We start from the raw sequence: 21,157 nt of genomic DNA, 5'->3' as shown, positions 1-21,157 counted from the left end.
ATCCCAGGGCCCACACTGTGGGAGGAGAGAACCAGCTCTGGCAAGCTGTCCTAGCTTCCACAGACACGCACACAGTGGTGCACACACCACCAGCCCCATAATAAACAATGTTTAGATTATAATTTAAAAAGATATCCTAAGAAAGGTGTCCTGCATAGGTGGACAGTGTTCCCTCCATGTGCTATAAGACGAAAATCTAAGTGCCCAGTGTGGGCTATTTTCCTATGAATTATAATGGTTCCCAAAGTAACACAGCCAACTATCGATGCCCTTGGTTGTTCACCACAACTATAGAATAAGATCTCACTGCTGAACACACAGCATTCTTTGCTACCGGGACACAGAAATCAAGCTGGAACTGACTGGGAAACTTCCTTCCTACTGGCTAGCTTTCACAGTGCCACTACATAGAGCACAGAGGAGAGAGGCATACAATTCATCAATGCACTTAGCTAACAGTGGACCCGGCATGCTAGAATACCAACAAGACATGCCACCATAATGGTATGACCAACTGCTTTCTGATTGATTTTCAGAACTGTTCCACATGTGGGAATTTATGCCTTATACTATAAGCCTGGTCAAAAGCACATGGTGAGGGAGGACATAATCCCTAGGTGGGAACCCACAATTGTTGACTTGCTAAATGGACACATTGTCAAACTACCCTCTAAATATTTATATTTATACCCACAGGCTACTCCTGCTCTCAGTCTTAGCTTTATGGCATGTAGCCGTCATGCAGACTCATAACTGATTAACATGCTAAGATTGCTCAGCCCTAACTGGGACATGCATATCAACCTCTCATGTAAGGCTCAAATAATGTCAAAGAAAAGGGGAGTATCAGAAGGCTAGAAATGTGACTCAAAAGTTAAGAACTGGGGCTGGAGAGATGGCTCAGAGGTTAAGAGCACCGACTGTTCTTCCAGAGGTCCTGAGTTCAAGTCCCAGCACCCACATGGTGGCTCACAACCACTTGTAATGAGGTCTGGCGCCCTCTTCTGGCCTGCAGTCATACATGCAGCAGAACACTGTGTACATAATAAATAAATAAATCTTAAAAAAAAAAAAAAAGTTAAGAGCACTTGTTACTCTTGCAGTGTGCTAGAAGCATAAGCACAAAGGTCCTTGTGCCCACAGAACTCCAGAGAAACCAAGAATGTTAAGCAACACAGGGTGTCTCTCCAGTGGTAAAGATGTCCTTTAATCCAGAAAGCTGGGAACCAGAAGTGATTAACAGCTTGGTAGTCTGCATTATCTGTTGGGCTAGGCCACATCAAGCTCCTATAACCAGGACCAGAGGTGGCTAGCATTCTAAATGACCCTTACAGTCAGGGGCTCCCCAAGCTCCCACAACCAGGACCAGAGATTCCTAATGTAGGGAAAGGGGGCTAGCTAAAGAAACCTACCCTGACCCTGGAGCCCAGAACTAGTGAAAGAAACACAGCCTAGATCTGGGACCCAAGCCAGAGAAAAACATTTTATCCCTGAACCCAGAACCCTAAAAACATGCCCTGACTCTGAAACCAGTGCCAAAGAAACACACTTTGTCCCTGGAATCAGAGCCAGTGAAATAAATAATGCCTTAGAATTAGAGCCAAAAAGCCAAGAAAGGCCAGTGAAAGAAACACAGTTTAGCCCTACCAAAATGGAAGTGAGTGTTGCAACTCAGGAGGAAAGGTATCTGAGTGTTCCAGGAGTCAGGCAACATCTTGAGCTGCAATGGGACAACTCAGCTCTGGAGGGAAAGATATCCTGACTGCTCAGGAGTCAGGCTATACCCAGAGTTGGGGTGTGGTGGGGGGTGGTCTCCCCGCAGGATATAACAATCCTGTTCCTCTCCTGGTGAGCCACTACAGCTGAGCTTTGCTCAGTCCCTACTTAAGGGGGCTTCCCAGCAGAACTCTGCTTCTTCTCCAGCCCAAAACCTCGCTTCTTTTGCTTCACTCTGCTACAGGGGAAACCCTTGCAGAAATGTAGCCATCTCTCACCTTGCTCCACCTTCTCCTAAGGGAACATCTTTGCAAGTTTTTTTGTGCTCAGTCCACTAAGGGACGTCTCAGCAAGGTTCTTCTTCTTTGCACAGGCAAATGAAGACCTTCATACCCAAGACTCTTTTAAGAAAGAGATTTATTTGGGAAGGAGGAGTCCAGGAGGGTGGCTACCTCTACCAGGGTGGGAAAGAACAGCCAACAACTGAACAGGCAGGTGGTTTATATAGGATTTCTTAGGGGCGAAGTTTCTCCAGGGAGAAGATAAGATTTTCTGTCCAGGGCTTAGTTTTTTCTGCTTAGAGATTATTAGCTTTATTGGTCAGGGGCAGAGATGGCCCTGATTTCAGAGGCAAACTGTTTCTTTCACTGGCCTTTCTTAGCTTTTTGGCTCTAATTCTAAGGCATTATTTATTTCACTGGCTCTGATTCCAGGGACAAAGTGTGTTTCTTTGGCACTGGTTTCAGAGTCAGGGCATGTTTCTTTGGTTCTGGGTTCAAGGATAAAGTGTTTCTTTCTCTGGTTTGGGTCCCAGATCCAGACTGTGTTTCTTTCACTAGTTCTGGGCTTCAGGGTCAGGGTGGGTTTCTTTAGCTAGCCCCTTTCCCTACACCTAATAGTCTAAATGACCCTTACATATGTATAGCCAAAGGCTCCCCCAAGTTTCCACAACCAAGACCTGAAGTGGCTAACAGCCCAAATGACCTCTACACTATCTGCATGACCAAAACCAGGCTAGACCCTTCCTCAGCTCTTAAGCTAGTATAGGCAGCCTATCTCTAGATCCCGTCTTTTAGAAGACATGATATGTACCCTGAGTTGAGTTTCAATTTAATTCTGTTTCCGCTTCCTTATGCACTGGGAAACTTTATACCAGCAACCATTTTCCCAAATTATGCTGTGTTTAAATTTGTTGGGAATAACCTGCCTGGGATCAGACTTCAAGTCTTGATCCAGGTTGATAAAGTCAATGTCAACTCTTGCTGTTTGCTTTCCTGCCTGCTGTGACCACCTACAGGGTCCTCCTCAGCAGAGGACCCAAGTTTGACTCCCAGCACTTATCTGGTAACTCAAAACCCTAACTCTCACTCTTGGGAATCTGACACCCTCTTCTTTGATCAAAGCCAGCCAGGTCTACAAAGTGAGACCCTGCAAGGGGCAAAAAAGCTATTAGGTATTATTTAATTTTATCTGAATGGTACCTATGTATATAACTGCTACCCTCCTTAGCAATGCTCCAAATAATATTACATGTGTTAGTTTTTTGAGTGTCAGTATCTTAAACTTTCCTAAATTTCTACAATCCATAGATCAGGAAAATTTCCTACCAAAAAATAAAATCCTAACAGAGTTGTAGCTGTAGTTCCATAGTAGAGTGCCTGATGCTTGAGTCTCTAGGTTCAGTGCCCAGAACTGCCCGCCCACCCCATAAAATCAAACCACACATACACACAGAACAAAACAAACAAAACCCCAGTTAACACACAATATAACCCCATACCCCAAACCAAGCACCCCCATTTCCTCTTATACAGATTTTTATAACTTTTAAATTGGTGTGTTTGTGTAATACTTAAAAAACCAATCAAACAACAACAATGAAGGTGTGTCTAACCTTAAGGCAGAGAGTGAAAACAGAACAGCAGGGCAAAGAAAACCCCATTACCATCTAGTTAAAATTAAGATTATCTTTTCAAGAACTCTGTGCAGGAAAAAAACCATCCTGCACTGGAAGTGCAACAGGAAGGAGAAAAGGTTGGGGCAGGGGAACGATGAGCAGGAGGTGGCGATGCACTTGGGGCAGAACACTGGATAAACAGAGGTCGGAGCCCGCTACCATTCCCTTTGGAGTAGCACTTTTCTCTCCCTCAAAGTCCGCTCCAATGGGCCAGTGGAGAGAGAAGGTTTTTGTTTTCTTTTTAATTTTACCTTAAGTAGGTGGAAGAAGATTAGGAAAAACAGAGCTAGGACTCTACGCTGCCTCTCTGATTTTTGTTTGTTTGTTTGTTTTTTTGGTTTTCCAGACAGGGTTTCTCTGTGTAGCTTTGCACCTGTCCTGGAACTGGCTTTGTAGACCAGGCTGGCCTCGAACACCCAGAGATCCACCTGCCTCTGCCTCCCGAGTGCTGGGATTAAAGGGGTGCACCACCACCACCGCCTGGCGCCTCTCTGATTTTTGAGACAGCGTATTACATAGCCCAGGCTGGTGCTGCACACGAGATCCCCCTGCCTCGTATCTTCAAAAGTGTTGTGGTCACAGGATGAGGCAACACACACTGAATAGAACTGACTTTTTAATATCTCAGCATATTTCAGAGACAATCTCCTCAAAATTAACAGTCTACTACATTTCTCATCTTAAAGCAACTCACCACTAACCAAGAATAAGCACACATATATATGTGTGTGTGTGTGTGTGTGTGTGTGTGTGTGTGTGTGTGTGAAATAATATTTATTTCGTGAAAATAGTCACTGGAAAGACCCAGGGATATATATCTAGGGCAGTTGTAGAATGCTTGACAAGCATGTACAAGGCCCTGCCTGGATTTCATTACCAGCCACCAATAAGAGTAACAACTCTAGAGAAGGAAACTTAGTAGGATGGTTACCATATGAAAACACCCCAAGTGTGGGGAACTCCGGTAATAGTCCAGAAAAAGAAAGATGAACTCAAACTAGAAAGGCTACTTTTACTAGGCAAAGTGAAAGAGTATGGGAAGGCAGAGTTCACTAAGTTTCTATATAATGCCTAATGCATATAACACGTTTATAGAGCTAAAACCTGAAACTCACGAGCATTCATGAAAAAGTCAGCCAAAAATTGCAAACATTCTGTTTCCTCAAATTTTTAAAATGTGCCCAAGCTGTACATCTATACTATGAAAAGTTGAGATTGTGGTTAAAAAAGGGGGGTGGGGGTGGTCATAAACAATTTTTTCTTTTTAGCTCATCTGCTTTTACAATCATCCTCCCTTCTTTAATCATGGATTGTGACCTATAGCTACATTTCAGTAAGCCAGGGTCTAAAGTCCAAGCAGTCGGAAGTAAGTCCTCTGCAACAGAGATGACAGAAACACCAGCAAGAAGAGGTATCCTCCTCTTTCTAGCTACAACCTACACGATCTGTCCCATACCTATCGAACGGAATCTCTGTGTGGGGAACTATGAAATTTAAATATAAATGGCAGAATTAAAACAGGCTACACTGGAACACAGGTCCCCAAGATGAGATACAGCTAGGTGTACTGATCTATGTCATAAATATAAACCCAACTATGTAACAAACTCTGGGCAACCAATTACAACGACGGACCAGGTGTGGTATGTACGCCTTTAACCTCAGCACTCAGGAGGCAGACAGGTGGAGCTCTATGATTTCAAGGCCAGCCTGGTCTACACAGGAAGTTCTAGAACACTGAATATACCAGGTACCATGGCAAGAACCTTTAATCTTAGCATTTGGGAGTCAGAGGCAGGGGGATCTCTCTGAGTTTGAGGCAGCCTCATCTACATGAGCTCCATGATAGCCAGGACTACATAGAGAGACCCCATCTCAATAAAACAAAACACTGGTTGCTCTTACAAATGGTATTCAATTTCTGACACTACATGGCAGCTCACAACCATCTGTAACTCCAGTTCCAGGGAATATAATTACTGGCTTCTGACTCCTGGGGCACCAAGCACACACACGGTGCCCAGACATATACACAAGCCAAACACTCATACACACAAAGTAAGAAAATATTTTTAAAATTTTTTTTTAAAATTCTAGTGGTCTAAATATATAGTTTGACGGATACTTCTATAAAACTGGGCATGGAAGTGTATGCTTGTAATTCCAGCTACTGGAGATACTGTAATAAGAGAATTTTGAATCCAGTTTCAATTACACAGTGAGACCTGGTCTCAAAAATACACACACACACACACACACACACACACACACACACACACAGGTGGGGGGGAGAATACAGCTCATTGCAGGGGCTGGAGAGATGATTCAATGATTAAACAATGGCTGCTCTTCCAGAGGACCCAGATTTGATCCCCAGCACCCACATGATGGTTAACAACTATCTGTAACTTCTGTTACAGGAAACCTGACACCCTCTTCTGGCCTTTAAAGGGCAGTAGGCCTAAAAGTGGTACATAGACATATAAGCAGACAAAATACCCATACACATAATTATAATAAGCCAAGACAGATGGCCTGAATTTAAACCCTAGAGCCAAAACGGTGGGAAAGACAGAGCTGAATGAATCTCACAAGTTGTGTTCTGACGTCCACACACGTGCCATGGCACTCATGTACCTGTACACATATACAGATACACAGACACAGACACAAATAAACAGGAAAAATATGCATACAAAAAGAGGATGGAACGGTAGCTCAGTGATTAAAAGCATTTGCTATGCAACCAGGAATACCAGAGTTCAGATCCTAGCAACTAGGAATCATCAAGCCAGATCAAGCCAGGAGTGAACTCACTTGCACCTGCAATCTCAGCACTCAGGGCATGGAGACAGCAAGACCACTGAGCCTTCCTGCCTGCCAATAAAGCAGAAAAATATGAATTCCAGGTTCAGGAGAGATTCTGACTCAAAGAAATGAGGCAGGAACACAGGAAACCTGGGGCCCTTCTCTAGCTTCTGCATGTGCACACACACACACCCAAGGAGGCCAGAAGAGAGCATCGAATCCTCTAGCACACTCTTAACAGCTGAACTAGCTTCCCAGCCCCCAAAGTTTTGTTTTGTTTTTTAAATTGATTTTTTTTTCTGGTTTGAGCTAGCCTGCTACCATTTAAACTAAGAAATGTGCCCCTAGTCTCACAAAACTAAAATTAAAAGAAGTACAGTAAGGAAAAAGGAGAATCCTTACCATTTTTCCCAGCATAGCTAACAAAATTCCAAAGACAAGTATGCCTTAAAAAAGTGGTCACCCCAAAATGGTATCAACAAAGTCATCTTGCTAAAAGAACTAAACAGTATCAGTTAGCAGATGATCAGAAAAAAAAACAAAAAGAAATATTTTATTTTAGTTCTATATGACCTTCAAATTTTATTCTAGGTACCTGTTTTCTCTTTAATTCCCATTATACCTGTATCAGAATAGTTAAATCACCTTTTAACATTACTTTAGTCCACATTGTTTTTTTTTTTTTTAACACACTTTTTTTTAAAAGATTTATTTATTTATTATGTATACAGCATGTATGACCAGAAGAGGGCACCAGACCTCATTACAGATGGTTGTGAGCCACCATGTGGGTGCTGGGAATTGAACTCAGGACCTCCAGAAGAGCAGTCAGTGCTCTTAACCTCTGAGCCATCTCTCCAGCCCCTCCCCCTTTTTAAGATAGGGTATCACGCCAGGCAGTGGTGGTGCATGCCTTTAATCCCAGCACTTGGGAAGCAGAACCAGGCGGATCTGTGAGTTCAAGGCCAGCCTGGTCTACACAGCGAGATCCCAGACAGAAACCAAACAAAGCTACACAGAGAAACCCTGTCTGGAAAAACAAAAAAACCAACAACAACAAAAAAGATAGGGTATCACTACAGAAACCAGCCTGCCTCCCTATATCCAACAATATATCAAAGAGAAACAGGCTGTGTTTTAGTTGTCTGGGTATAAACTATGAAAATATTCTTAAACCAGACGGTGGTGGTGCATGCCTTTAATCTCAGCACTTTGGTAGGCAGAGCAAGGGGGATCTTTGTGAGTTCAAGGCCAGCCTAGTCTACAAAACAAGATCCAGGACAGGAACCAAAGCTACATAGAGAAACCCTGTCTCAAAAAAAAAAAAAAAAAACAAAAAACAAAAAACCCCAAAATAATAATAATAATAATAATCTATAGGACAAAGTTATTTTGTTTACAGTTCATATGATATAATCAATAGTAAGGCAGTGATATTTAAATGACTTATAAAAATGAAGTGCTAAGAAGCCAGCTTTACAAAATGACTTCATGAAACTCATTTCCAATCTGTACGGGGTTCCCAGACTGTTCTAATATTCTAAAAACAGTGGTTACAGCAATAATATATTACCTTTCTAGAGATGGAAGAGACATTCAAACCAAATCTCTGTGCTCTTTCCTTTAGTTTATCCAGGTTAACCTACAAAAATAGAGATACATTAAAAAATAAGAATAAAAAAACTATGGTCTAAAGCTGAGTTCAAATAAGCCTACTAACATCAAACATATCCTATGTGTCAAACTCAGGAAACACGTGACACTACTCATCCCAATGATTAAAAAGCCTATTCTGAAATGTGGAGAAGGTGAAGGATTCAGCTCTAACTCCTTTATTCATCAATGGTCACAAGGGCTTAAGAGGGCTCAAGATCAAAGCAGGCCACACACTGCTTGAAAAGACTACCATATACATAAACCATTCTCTCTAAAAACAAGTCCATCATTCACAGTCCAAATTCATGGATTCCTACCACACAAGCTCTAAAAGTAGTTTGTGTGACTGGTTTTTAGTTTTCTGAGACAGGATCTCCCACTATGAAGCCCAAGATAGCCTTAAACTCACTATATACCCCAGCATGGCCTCAAACTTGCAGCAATCCTGCTTCAGCCTCCCGAATACTGAGATTACAAACTCTAAGTGATTCCTAATCATTATCTTCAAGCAAAGACAAACTTCTCAACTTTAGAAGACAAATGATACCACTCAACTCAATTCTCTTTCTTTTCTTGGAAGCCTTGGTATGATCATTAGAACATGTTAACTAAATAACAGTAATAAAATATTTCAATTTCAGTTACAATACTAACTGAAGCAGGATTCAGAGTTGAATATATTTTATCACAATGTTATTTATTTATTTATTTATTTATTTATTTATTTATTTATTTATTGTTTTTCGAGACAGGGTTTCCCTGTGTAGCTTTGCACCTTTCCTGGAACTCACTTGGTAGCCCAGGCTGCCTCTGCCTCTGAGTACTGGGATTACAGGTGTGTGCCACCACCGCCTGGCATAATGTTTCTATTTTTAAAACATGCTACCTAGTCATGTTTTAAATACCAGTCTAATCCTACATCTTTAATTCTCATGTATGTATATAATATATATACACACATATCTGTGTGTATATTTAATTTTTACATATATAAAAATACATAACAATATCTGTGTATGTGACCTCTGACCCATGTAGCCTTGGCTTGCCTGGAATTTACTCTGTAGACCAGGCTGACCTCCAAGTGCATAAAGACCCACCTGCCTCTACCTCTGCCTCCCTCCCAGTGCAGGATTAAAGGCATGCACTACCATGTCTACCTTCTCTTCAGTTTATAGGCAATAGTAAGAGACAAAGGGCTGGGGATGCAGCTCAGCTGGTGGAGCGCCTGCTTGGCGTGTATCCTGGGTTTGATCCCTAGCACCATATGAGGTGGGGCAGACAGAGTGAAGTATGCCTGCAATCCTGGCACTGTGAAGGTAGAGGCAAGAGAATCACAAGTTCAAGGCCATCCTCAGCTGAAAGCAAGACCCAGGTTACCCAGGAATCATGAGACCCTGTTTCAAAAACTTAAACTCTTTGCAGTCATTAAGAATCAGACATTGCCGGGGCCGTGGTGGCACACGCCTTTAATCCCAGCACTCGGGAGGCAGAGGCAGGTGGATCTCTGTGAGTTCGAGGCCAGCCTGGGCTACAAAGCAAGATCTAGGACGGCACCAACACTACACAGAGAAACCCTGTCTCAACCCCCCACCCCCAAAAAAGGATCAGACATTGGTGCTGATGAGATGGCTCAGCAGATAAAGGTGTTTGCTCCACAAGCCTAGCAGTTTATCCCCAGAACCCAAGTCAAGGTGAAGAAGAGAACCAACTCCACCACACTGTCCTCTAATCACCACACACACACACACACACACACACACACACACACACACACACACACACACACACAGTGGCATGCCCCTCTCCAAAAACAAATCTTAAAAAAAATTTTAATCTCAGTACTTGGGAGGCAGAGGCAAGTAGATCTCTGAGGTCTACGGGATAGCCAGGACTACACAGAGAGACCCTGTCTCAAAGAAACAAAATTAATTCATTAATTTGAAAAAATTAGGCGTTACCAAAAGATGTAAGGCCTAAAACTTCAGGGTCATAAAACCAAAGAGTTATCCTTAGGTAACAAAAATCTACTTATCCTTTCAAAGTGATGGCTGGTAGGAAAGAAGGTTATCTATAGTAACTTGAAGATGTGGCAATTTTTCTATCTTTCCCAGACTTCAAATACTTAAAATTCAAGGCACGCTATACTGAAACGTCACCAAACCCATGACCTCAGTCTCTTCTAATCTGACAAAGAGATTCTATCTTGAAAACTGCACAGGATTGAGATTGGCTTGCAAGAGATTTTAAAAGATTTCATACCATAGGCTTGGTGTCAGATGGCAGACCTAAGGGGAAAAATGTTTAGTTATTTAATATTGTTAACTCATAAATTAAATCTTCAAATCAAATCAAGAGCATAAACATAATACACAGGATAAAAGACCTTTAGACATACATGAGACCTTGTCTCAAAATTTTAATTAATTGATTCAAAGAACAACAATACCTACAAACAGAATTTAAATTACTTCCACAGATTGTTCTGTGGTTATTAAGAATCAGACACTGGGGCTGGTGAGATGGCTCAGCAAGTAAAGGTGTTTGCTCCACAAGCCTGGCAGTTTATCCCCAGAGTCCAAGCCAAGGTGAAGAAGAGAACCAACCCCATGTAAGTTATCATCTAGACATGGGTTCAAAAATTTGAAAAACATACATCCATACAAAAACTTACAAATACTCACAGCATCATTAATTGTATCAGATAAATAGTGAAAACAATAAGCTACTATCAACTGATAACTGGTTAAATAAAATGGGGCATATACATATAGTGGAATATACTATAAACAATAAAATGAATGAAATATTCTTTAATATCAATCTTAGAAACACGTTAGATTGAGAATGTTCAGTGGCAAAGCACCATTTATACACACAAAGAGATAAGACATACACGCCTGGCAGTGGTGGTGCACGCCTTTAATCCCAGCACTTGGGAGGCAGAGGCAGGCAGATCTCTGACTTCGAAGCCACTCTAGTCTACAGAGGCAGTTCTAGGACAGCCAGGGATACACAGAGAAACCCTGTCTTGAAAACAAAAACAGAAAGAAAAACAAAACCAAAAAAAAAGACATACAGAACAGGCCCAGTGACGCAGATTTGTAATTTTAGCATTTGAGAGGCTAAAGGAGAAAGATCGTAAATCTGAGACCAGCCTAAGTAAGCTACACAGCAAGTCTGAGTCCATCCAGAGGTACAAAGTGAAATTCTGTCTCAAAAACAATAAAAAAAAAATTTAAGTACTATACTAGATGCTAATTACAAAGATCACATATCATACATGCTTCCATCTGTGTGAAGCTAAATTTATAAATGGAAATAAACATCAGTAGTTGACTAAACACTAAGGTAGAAGAGGGAATGAATAACTGGTAATAGGTACAAAATTTCTTTTGTGGGTAGTAAATATCAGATTCACTGTAATGTGAATAAACTAAAAAACTCTAATGAATTACATACTTATGTATTTATGATGATTTGAAAGAGAAATGTCACCCAAAAACTTGAGCATTTGAATAGGTGCCTGGTCCCCAGCTGGTAGTAGTGTAAGGAGGTTCGGGAAGGTGGCCCTGCTGAAGGATGCATCACTAGAGGTATAAGAAGGTTCAGGAAGGTGGCCCTGCTGAAGGATGCATCACTAGAGGTATAAGGAGGTTCAGGAAGGTGGCCCTGCTGAAGGATGCGTCACTAGAGGAAAAGCCTTGCCTATTTCTAGTTTACCCTCGGTGCTTTGTGCCTGTTTCAAGATGTGAGCTCTCAGCTTCCTGTTCCTGCCACCATGCCTCTGCTCCACCACCATGGACTCCTATCCTTCTGGAACCGTAAGTCAAAATAAACTTTCTCTTCCTCAAGTTGCCCCTCATCATGACGTTTTGCTACATCAACAGAAAAGTAACTAATATCGTATTTATATAGCAGAGAATGGCCCTGAACCCCAAATCCTCCTTCATCCACTTTTCCACCCTCAAGAGCTGGGATTACAGGTAGGTACCACTATACTCAGTGATAATTATTTGTTCCAAACTGTAACGGGGCCCAAGATCTTAGTAAGCCCTGAGACCTTAGCACAACTGACTCCAGGATGGAAGTACCATTCAGGCTGTAAAACATAGACTACATCACCTGCCAAAACTAAAACAAAGGCCTAATCCATCAAATTCCATAGTCTCTAAATGTACTAACTTCGCTTTTTGGCTTCTGAAGTTCTTTCTACTCCTAGTTAACTGTTCTTGTTAACTGAAGTATGTCAACCAAGGACATGGTTTTTGTGCATAAAAGCTCACCCTGGGAAAGGCTTAGGGATACACTGGGATCCAAAACACCAAGTGTGTATTCACCAGCAAAGGCTTTATTTTTTATTTATTTTTAATTTTATGTGCATTGGTGTTTTGCTTGCATGTATGTCTGTATGAGGGTGTTGGGTCCCCTGGAACTGGAGTTACAGACAGTTATGAACTGTCATGTGAGTGTTGGGAACTGAACCCGGGTACTCTGGAAGACCAGTCAGTGCTTTTAACCACTGAGCCATCTCTCCAGCCCAATAAAGACTTTCTATTGGGGTTGGGGATTTAGCTCAGTGGTAGAGAGCTTGCCTAGCAAGCGCAAGGCCCTGGGTTCGATCCTCAGCTCCAATCCCACAACAAAACTTTTTCTTTCTTTCTTCCTTCCTTCCTTCCTTCCTTCCTTCCTTCCTTCCTTTCTTTCTTTCTTTCTTATTTATTTATTTATTTATTTTTGGTTTTTCGAGGCAGGGTTTCTCTGTGTAGCTTTTCGCCTTTTCCTGGAACTCACTTGGTAGTCCAGGCTGGCCTCGAACTCACAGAGATCTGCCTGGCTCTGCCTCCCGAGTGCTGGGATTAAAGGCATGCGCCATCACCGCCCAGCCACAACAAAACTTAAACTTTCAACTAACCTTTATTTTTCATAAGGAGTTCCCCAGCTCCCCACTGTAGACATTCAAATATATATGAATTATTAAGTGTCTGTCTTATGCTCTGGTTCAAAAAATATTTCCTTGCACATTTCCTAAATTCTTCTAAGAGTCATTCTATAGTTTGTTTGTTTGTTTGTTTTTCGAGATAGGGTTTCTCTGTGTATCCCTGGCTGTCCTGAAACTTGCTCTATTGACCAGGCTAGACTCAAATTTAGAGATCCTCCTGCCTCTGCCTCCCCAGTGCTGGGTGGGATTAAAGGTGTGTGCCATCATTGCTTGGCTTATTCTGTATTTCTAATGTCAGAATTTATAAATAACACTGCAAATGTTACTTATATATTACATTATTGACCAAGTTTCCTTTTCAGATTAATTTTAGCCTTTTGGGGGTTACAGATAAGAATTGTTTTTTGTTTTCTTTTGTTTTTGTGGTGTTTTGAGACAGGGTCTCTCTACATAGCCCAGGCTATCCTGGAACTCAGAAAGATGGGTCTACCTCTGCCTCCCAGTACTGGGCTCAAAGGCGTGCACCGCCACAACCAGCTTTGAAGTTTTAGACAGAGTCTCCCTGTAAATCTTCAGGTTGGCCTTGACTTCCGGCGACTCTGCTTCAGCCTCCCAGGTGCTAGGATTACAGGTCTCACTTAATTTCTGCTTTTATTTTCCTCATCCGAAAGCATCACCTTTAGTCACCTCTGTAGTGCCCACCCCAATTCTACTGGGTCTCTTTTAATGCAGTCAACATGTTACTTCTAATGTATTAGTGACGGCAGCCAGGATTTTTCTTATTCTGTTTTAAAGTGCTGGGAACAAACCCAGGGTTATGCTCCCAGCCTTGGTGTTTCTGCAAGTGTAGCAACCCGACCTCTTTGGGACATATTTTCTCAAGACATGAAGTTACCGAAAGAACACAAGATGATGGGACTGAATTGAAGCAACATTCTTTTCTAAGACACAACTTTGAAGCCATGTGAGGTGGCGCACGCCTGGAATCCCAGCACTTAGGAGGCAGAGGCAGGCGGATTCTGAGTTCGAGGCCAGCCTGGTCTACAGTGTTTCAGGTCAGTCAGAGTTACATAGAGAATATATATATGTATACACACACACATATATGTAACTTTCCCTCTTATTATTTTCTTTTTAAAAAATAACATTTATTGTATGGATTTAAAAAAAAAGCAAAAAGTCATTCAAAATTCCAGTAACATGACCTGATTAATACAAATAAATCAGTGTATATCCTTCTGAACTTTTCTTCATGTCCATATACTGTCTCTTTTATAAATAAAACAGTAACATGTTTGGTAATATAATTATAGAACCTGCCTTTTCATTTCTCTTTCTAGTTGATATTTGATACCTCTGAGGAGGGCAGGTTTTAAGGATCAAACCTAGGGCCTTGCTTATGCTAGGCAAGCATTCTTCCACTGGGCTCCATTCCCGCACCTAGAGTGTTTTGGGAGAGTCCCATGCAGAGCTGACCTCAAACACTCTATGTAGCTACTGATGACATGAACTTGACCCTTGAGCCTCCACTACCTATCCAGATGCTAGTATTCAGGCAAGCACCATAACGCCTGCTTTACATAGCACTAGGGCTCAAAACCAGGGCCTCCTGCATGCCAGGCAAGTACCTTACAAACTGAGCTACACATCCAGCCACTAGGCCCTTCTTTTTTAAAGACAGCCCCCACACCCACCCCATTTTTTTTCCCCAAGATAGGGTTTCTCTGTGTAGTCCTGGCTGTCCTGGAACTCTAGGCTAGGTCGGCCTTGAACTCAGAGATCCACCTGCTTCTGCCTCCCAAGACTAAAGGTGTGCACCACCACCCCTCAGTTAAGACCTTTTTTTTTTTTTTTTTTTTTAGTTTTTTGAGACAGGGTTTCTCTGTGTGGCTTTAGAGCTGGAGCCTTTCCTGGAACTCACTCTGTAGCCCAGGCTGTCCTCGAACTCACAGAGATCCACCTGGCTCTGCCTTCCAAGTGCTAGGATTAAAAGTGTGCGCCACCACCGCCCAGTCAGTTTTTTTTTTTTTTTTTTTTTTTTTTTTTAACTACATAGCTACGGCTGGATTTCAACTAGCAATTCTCTTGTCTCAGTCTCAGTGCTAGAATTGCAGGAATATACTGCTATACCCTACCTTAAAATATCATATTTTGTGTGTATATGGGAGGCCAGAGGACAGTCTCAGGCATGGTTCCTCAGGCCCTGTCCACTTTGTTTGGTTGAGATGGGTCTCTCACTGGCCTAGAGTTCACCAATTAGGTAGGTTGGCACGCCAGAAGGTGTGTCGTGTCGCCGCCCCCTCCCCAGCCTGCTCAGCCCTAGGATTATAAGCACACACCACCATATTTTGCTGTTTTTTAAATCTGAGTTCTGGGGCGCAAACTCTCCTCAAGCACTTTACCTCCTGAGCCACCTCTTCAGCCCTTAAAATAGCATTTTAACTTTTTTTTTTTTTTTTTTTTAAGATTTACTTACTTATTATGTATACAGAAGAGGGCGCCAGATCTCATTACAGATGGTTGTGAGCCACCATGTGGGTGCTGGGAATTGAACTCAGGACCTCTGGAAGAGCAGTCGGTGCTCCTAACCTCTAAGCCATCTCTCCAGCCCCGCATTTTAACATTTTACATAGTCTACTATACTAGAGTATACACTTAATTAATCCTATATTAGATATATTTTTTCCAATTATTGATCAATATAGGTGATGCTAACATAAGTCTCATGGCTAAGTCTAAGTACATCAAAGATCACTTCTTTGTTAAGCTCTTAAAAGTAAAATTGTGATGTTACATAGAGTCTCCTTCACTTTTAGTACTTATGTTAGCTCAGAACCCTGAAAAAGAACACAATAACTTTATGCTAATAAAACACAAAAAAAGGTAAACAAAACACTGGAAATTTCTCAGATGTCCTAGAAGAGGAAAACAAATGGTAAGATCTCCTCTATCATAATCTCAGAACCTTCTCTTAATTATTTCTAAGGTCTTAAGGGTGCAAATGCTATTAACTCCTAAAAGGCTTCTAGAGCTAACAAATGTACTTTAATTTGAGGAATGAAATCTAGTCTCAGAAAATAAAGAATGTAAATTTTCTCAGAAGAACCTCTGTATTCTCACCTTTTGTTGGAACAGAAGAAATTCCAAACCTGTAGGAAGAAAAGACAAGCTAAATTTTAGGAAGCTGTTCACACTCTTAGTTGTCTGTGTCCGTGTCAAGGGTACATGACACTTCTTCCTTGTGATCTCAAACTTTGCAATCATTAGCTAATTCTAACAACCCCATGAAAGAGGTTCAGTTTACTCTCCTTCTCACCAAGAGTCCAAGAGTCCACTAAAAGTCCTCAGACTCAAGAGCAGCTGTCTGTTCCTGACTTTTACCTATTATAAAAACCCTGACCATGACGACAAAACCCAGTGCACAGCGATTATATTCAAATCAGCAGAAATGTTCTGACTATGGCCCAAACTGTACTCATTAATTTTAATGAGAAAACTGCTCCACTTAAAGTCAACAATTATATCTAGAAACAAAGATCTGACCTCCTGCACACTTAACATCTCCACCCTGTGCCCAAAGGGCTAGAGACACTCACCTAGCTGCCCGCGCCGCCTTCTTACTCTCCAAGCTCACGGGGACATTGAATCGTTCAGCCCTCTTCTGCATTCTCTAAGTGATGACAGAGCAAAATAGAGAAATGTCTCATTTAAAAAGAAGTTGGTTAGCGTCATTTCTTAAGGTCTAACTGAAAACACACTGACTACCTGAGACCGTATCAGGTAGTATCCCTTCTTAGGCTTAATACAACAACTGTTTCCAGAAAGCAAGCAAACACACACACACACACACACACACACACACACACACACACACACCCCTATTATTACATTCACATTCTCAAAAACAAAACAAAACAAAAAAGAGTAATTCTACACAAACCTACAAACCCAAAAGTTATATTTGGTTGCCTTGTGAAAAAGATCAAAGACACATCTTGGTTCTAGTAGAAGTCATCTAAAAGTTAAAAAAACACTACTTGACTGGATTCTAAAATAAATAAATTTCTGCTCTGAGCAGGGCAGTAGTGGCGCACGTCTTTAATCCCAGCACTCGGGAGGCAGAGGCAGGTGGATCTCTGTGAGTTCAAGGCCAACCTGGTCTACAGAGTGAGCTCCAGGACAGCCAGGGTGACACAGAGAAACACTATCTCAAAAAACCAAACCAAACAAACAAAAAAAAAAACCCCTCTACTTTGAAAATACAAAGCTTAACATAAGATCTCAAATGAAACCTGTTTTCATACATCTTGAAATAAGAATCCAAAGAAATTTCACCCTTACCAGCTACTAACTATTTAAAGGGAACATCTACCATCGCTACTTTTCCAAGACCTAACTTCTCAAACTCTAATCCTATCCCTGTGAAGTCACTATTAAGACCACAGTGGTATATGTAATAGATGACAGTTTTAAGGTACCTGCTCACCCTGCCAGCCCAAACACTTTCCTGAGTAGGTGCAGAAAGAAACATCAATTGTCAACACTGAATTTGCCTATTATTAAATTTTTTACATTTATTTATTTTTAATTTTGTGTGCATGCACGGATGTAGGCATCTACCTACAACATATGTAACTCGCTTGCTCCCTTCTAACATATCGTTCCAGGGGATCAAACTCAGGTTGTCGCTTTAGCCACAGGTACCTTCACCTACAAAGCCAACTTAATAGACCAAAATGAAAATTTTTAAATGATGTAGCTAGAAGAAAGGGTTAAAAAATGATGGCCAGGCACACTGACATGTACCTAGAATCCTAGCACCTGGGAGGTTGAAGTGTAAAGATTATATTTGGGGCCAGCTTAAGCTACACAGTAAGATGCTGTTTCAAAAAACAAACAAACAAACAAAAATAGCCAGGCAGTGGTGGCCCGTGCCTTTAATTCCAGCCTCGGGAGGCAGAGCCAGGTAGATCTCTATGAAGCCAGCCTGATGTACAAAGCGAGTTCCAGGACAAGCTCCAAAGCTACACAGAGAAACCCTACCCTGTTTGGGGGTGGGGGAGATGGGGGACTCAGTGGGTAAAGGTGCATGCTGTGTAAGTCTTAAAAACCTGAGCTAGAATGCCCCAGAACCCATATTAAAAACAAAACCAAAACCACACAGAACCATGTAAACAGCCACATGTGCTGGTACACATCTGCAAACCAAACGCTCCTGTCGCAAGATGGTAGGTATCTGCTGGAAGCTCTGGGCTAGTCAGCCTGGGGCACACAACACAGCAGCGGAGACAAGAGGCCAGACGATGCCAGGGAGATAAGTTTGGTCTCTGCAACCCACATGCTAGAAGAGAACCACCTCCCCCAACTTGTCCTCTGACCCACCCACCCATCCACACAACCAATAGATAAATAAAAGGCAATTTTTAAAAATGTCTTTAAAAGAGAGAGAGACCCCTACCTCAACAAAGTGGAAGGCTAGAACTGACTCTAGAAAACTGTCCTCTGACCTCCGCATGCGTACCATGGCATTCACGCACGCACGCACGCACGCCCACCCTAATAAATATTTAAAAAAAGAATGAGAGGGATGGTTACTGAAAAGAACACTTACTTCCGTCTGAGGGATTCCAGATGTGATTTTTACCACCTTCTTTTCCGATGCCCTGGGAAAAGACAGATTTTTTTTAAAAATCAAAAAACTGCTGTTTTAAATTAAAACCTTAGAAATGTATAAGAATTCACCCGAGTCACGTCCTCTGCCCCATAATGTTTCTTTAGATTAAAGAGTGGTAAACACAAAGTCCATAAGAACTCTGGTTCCTTGAACTTCGTCTGAGAGGAAAAAAATTAAAACTAAGCTACTTTAACTAAGATGTAAGAAAGTAATTGGCAAAGAAGTCAGGCTAAATATACTGGGCTAAAGGGACTAAATCATTCCATTTGCTTTTAGGAACTTTACAGTTACTTTTGAACCCTCTCTCCAGCCTTCAATTAAACAGAAGCTCTCAACTTTCATGACACATTTCACCCTTGTCTAAGTCCCCGCTGCCACAGGAAGTGGAGGGAGAGGGCTAAGGGGACGGCGGGTGTTGAATCAGGAAAACATGACGAGTTACTGGTCAAAAGGTTTAAGAGAAAACAAAAGAAGGGGACCACAGGGGCAGGAGACAAAGTTCGGAAGTCCCCAGGATAAATGGAAGGGCATTAACTCCCCAACAAACAACTCCCATAAAACCACGGGTCATAACCAGTCTCATTAAGTCCCTTACTGAGAGACATGGGCAGCTTTTGTTCCAATATCCTCAACACTTTTCCCATTTGATGCCCTGAAAGGTAGTAATGGTTTAATGACATTTTCAGAGGAAGCAATTCTGGAATAGGACCTGACTCTGTCCTCCATCCTTTTGTTGGAGGTCCTCGGACCAACAGGCAAGCAATGGATGCCCCCTGCTGACCAAAACTACGTCCTACAATATTTAACAGCCTTGACTGGGGGTGGGGTGGGGAGGAGTGCTGTTTTACATGTAACTTCAGACCAAAGATGATGTAAAGAGATTTCCTTTTGGATATATAAAGGATTCAGATCAGCCCAGAAATATTCATACTGTTTAAAGAAATTTTACCAACTCTCCATCTTTTCATTGCTGTTGTCTGAGACATGGTTTCTCCCATGAGGTCAAAGCTATCTTCAAACTCCTAATCCTCTTGCCTCTACCTCTCATTACAGATGTGCACTACACACTCCCCTACTTCTCTTTTTAAGACAGGGCCTCATCTTGTAACCCTGGCTTGGCCTGTAATTTCCCATAGAGACTTGGCTGGCCTTGATCTGCCCCCTCTGCTTCCTAAATGTTGGGATTAGGAGCATAGCCACAGCCAGACATGGTGGCACACACCTTTAAGTCCTGCATTTGAGAGGCAGAGGCAAGAGGATCTCTGTGAGTTCAAGCCAGACTGGTTTATATACCAAATTTCAGGGTAGCCAGATCTACATAGAGAGACCCTGACTCAAAAACAAACCAAAAAAAGGCATGAGCCATTAGGCCCAACAGTACTTTTAATGAAATTAGACTTCAAATAAAACAAACCTCTGTGACTTTTTTCTGCATTAAGATAGAGGGGCAAAAGCCAAATATGGTGGCAAACATCTTTTAAATCCCAAGGCTTGCCGGGCGGTGGTGGCACACGCCTTTAATCCCGGCACTTGGGAGGCAGAGGCAGGCGGATCTCTGTGAGCTGAGGCCAGCCTGGTCTACAGAGTGAGATCCAGGAAAGGCGCAAAGCTACACAGAGAAACCCTGTCTCGAAACCCCCTCCCCCCCCAAAAAAAATCCCAAGGCTTGGAAGGCAGAGGAAGGCAGAAGCCGTCTTCCCCGTCACCTTCAGGGTAGTTGACTTCCACATTCTCATCTGGTTTGTCTTTTGTTGTTTTTGAGACAATTTCTCAAGTAACCAAGGATGACATTGACCTCTGATCCTTCTGCCTCCACCTCTCACTGGGATTATAAACATGCAACACTGCATCTAGCTTTACACACTGCTGGGGACTGAACCCAGGGCTCTGAATATATGAGGCAAACACCACACCAACTAAATTACAATCTCAGCCTCCATGTTCACATCTTGAAAAACAATCATTACAGTAGACCTCAGAGCAGAAAGGGAACCCAAGAGGGAACTTCCTCATATTATATACCAATTCCTTTAGACACAAAAATCAGGCAATAAATACAATTACATCCTCACAGGATTCATGAGAAATTTCCATTCTTCATTGACTAATTTCTCTATCTAGTCACATACAAAAAGCATTCCCCTAATGTATTAGTCAGGGTTCTTGAGAGTAACAGAACTTATGGGATGAAAGTCCCTCTTTCTCTTACATGTATATACAGAATTTATTGGAAAGACTTACAGGCTGCAGTCCAACTAATCCAACAGTCGCCAGCTATGAACACAAAGTCAAAGAATCTAGTAGTTGCTCAGTTCCACGAGGCTGGGTGTCTCAACTGATTATCTGTACATGCTGGAATCTTGAAGAAGTAGGCTCCAATGCCAGTGAAGGAATGGATGTGCTG

At 41.9% G+C, this 21,157-nt stretch overlaps 1 protein-coding gene across 3 annotated transcripts in view; it reads right to left on the bottom strand.

The window, feature by feature from the left end:
• The window catches only part of LOC118571072 (SAP domain containing ribonucleoprotein), a 59,230-nt gene that overhangs the window by 14,145 nt on the left and 23,928 nt on the right, over positions 1-21,157 (bottom strand). For all 3 annotated transcript variants that reach the window (XR_004943287.1, XM_036169965.1, XM_036169964.1), the window contains 5 exons: positions 18,691-18,742; positions 16,676-16,749; positions 16,200-16,228; positions 10,400-10,425; positions 8,055-8,123 (listed from right to left, as the gene is read on the bottom strand). Coding sequence is in view for 2 of the 3 variants with exons in the window: in XM_036169965.1 (XP_036025858.1) it covers positions 8,055-8,123; positions 10,400-10,425; positions 16,200-16,228; positions 16,676-16,749; positions 18,691-18,742 (250 nt within the window). In the remaining variant the exon portion in view is untranslated. The remainder of the gene's footprint in view (positions 1-8,054; positions 8,124-10,399; positions 10,426-16,199; positions 16,229-16,675; positions 16,750-18,690; positions 18,743-21,157) is intronic.

This window comes from Onychomys torridus, chromosome 20 (assembly GCF_903995425.1).
Source record: "Onychomys torridus chromosome 20, mOncTor1.1, whole genome shotgun sequence".
NCBI classification, from domain to species: domain Eukaryota; kingdom Metazoa; phylum Chordata; class Mammalia; order Rodentia; family Cricetidae; genus Onychomys; species Onychomys torridus.
The sequence above is the reverse complement of the archived record's forward strand: the minus strand, read 5'-3'. Positions and strand labels throughout refer to the sequence as shown.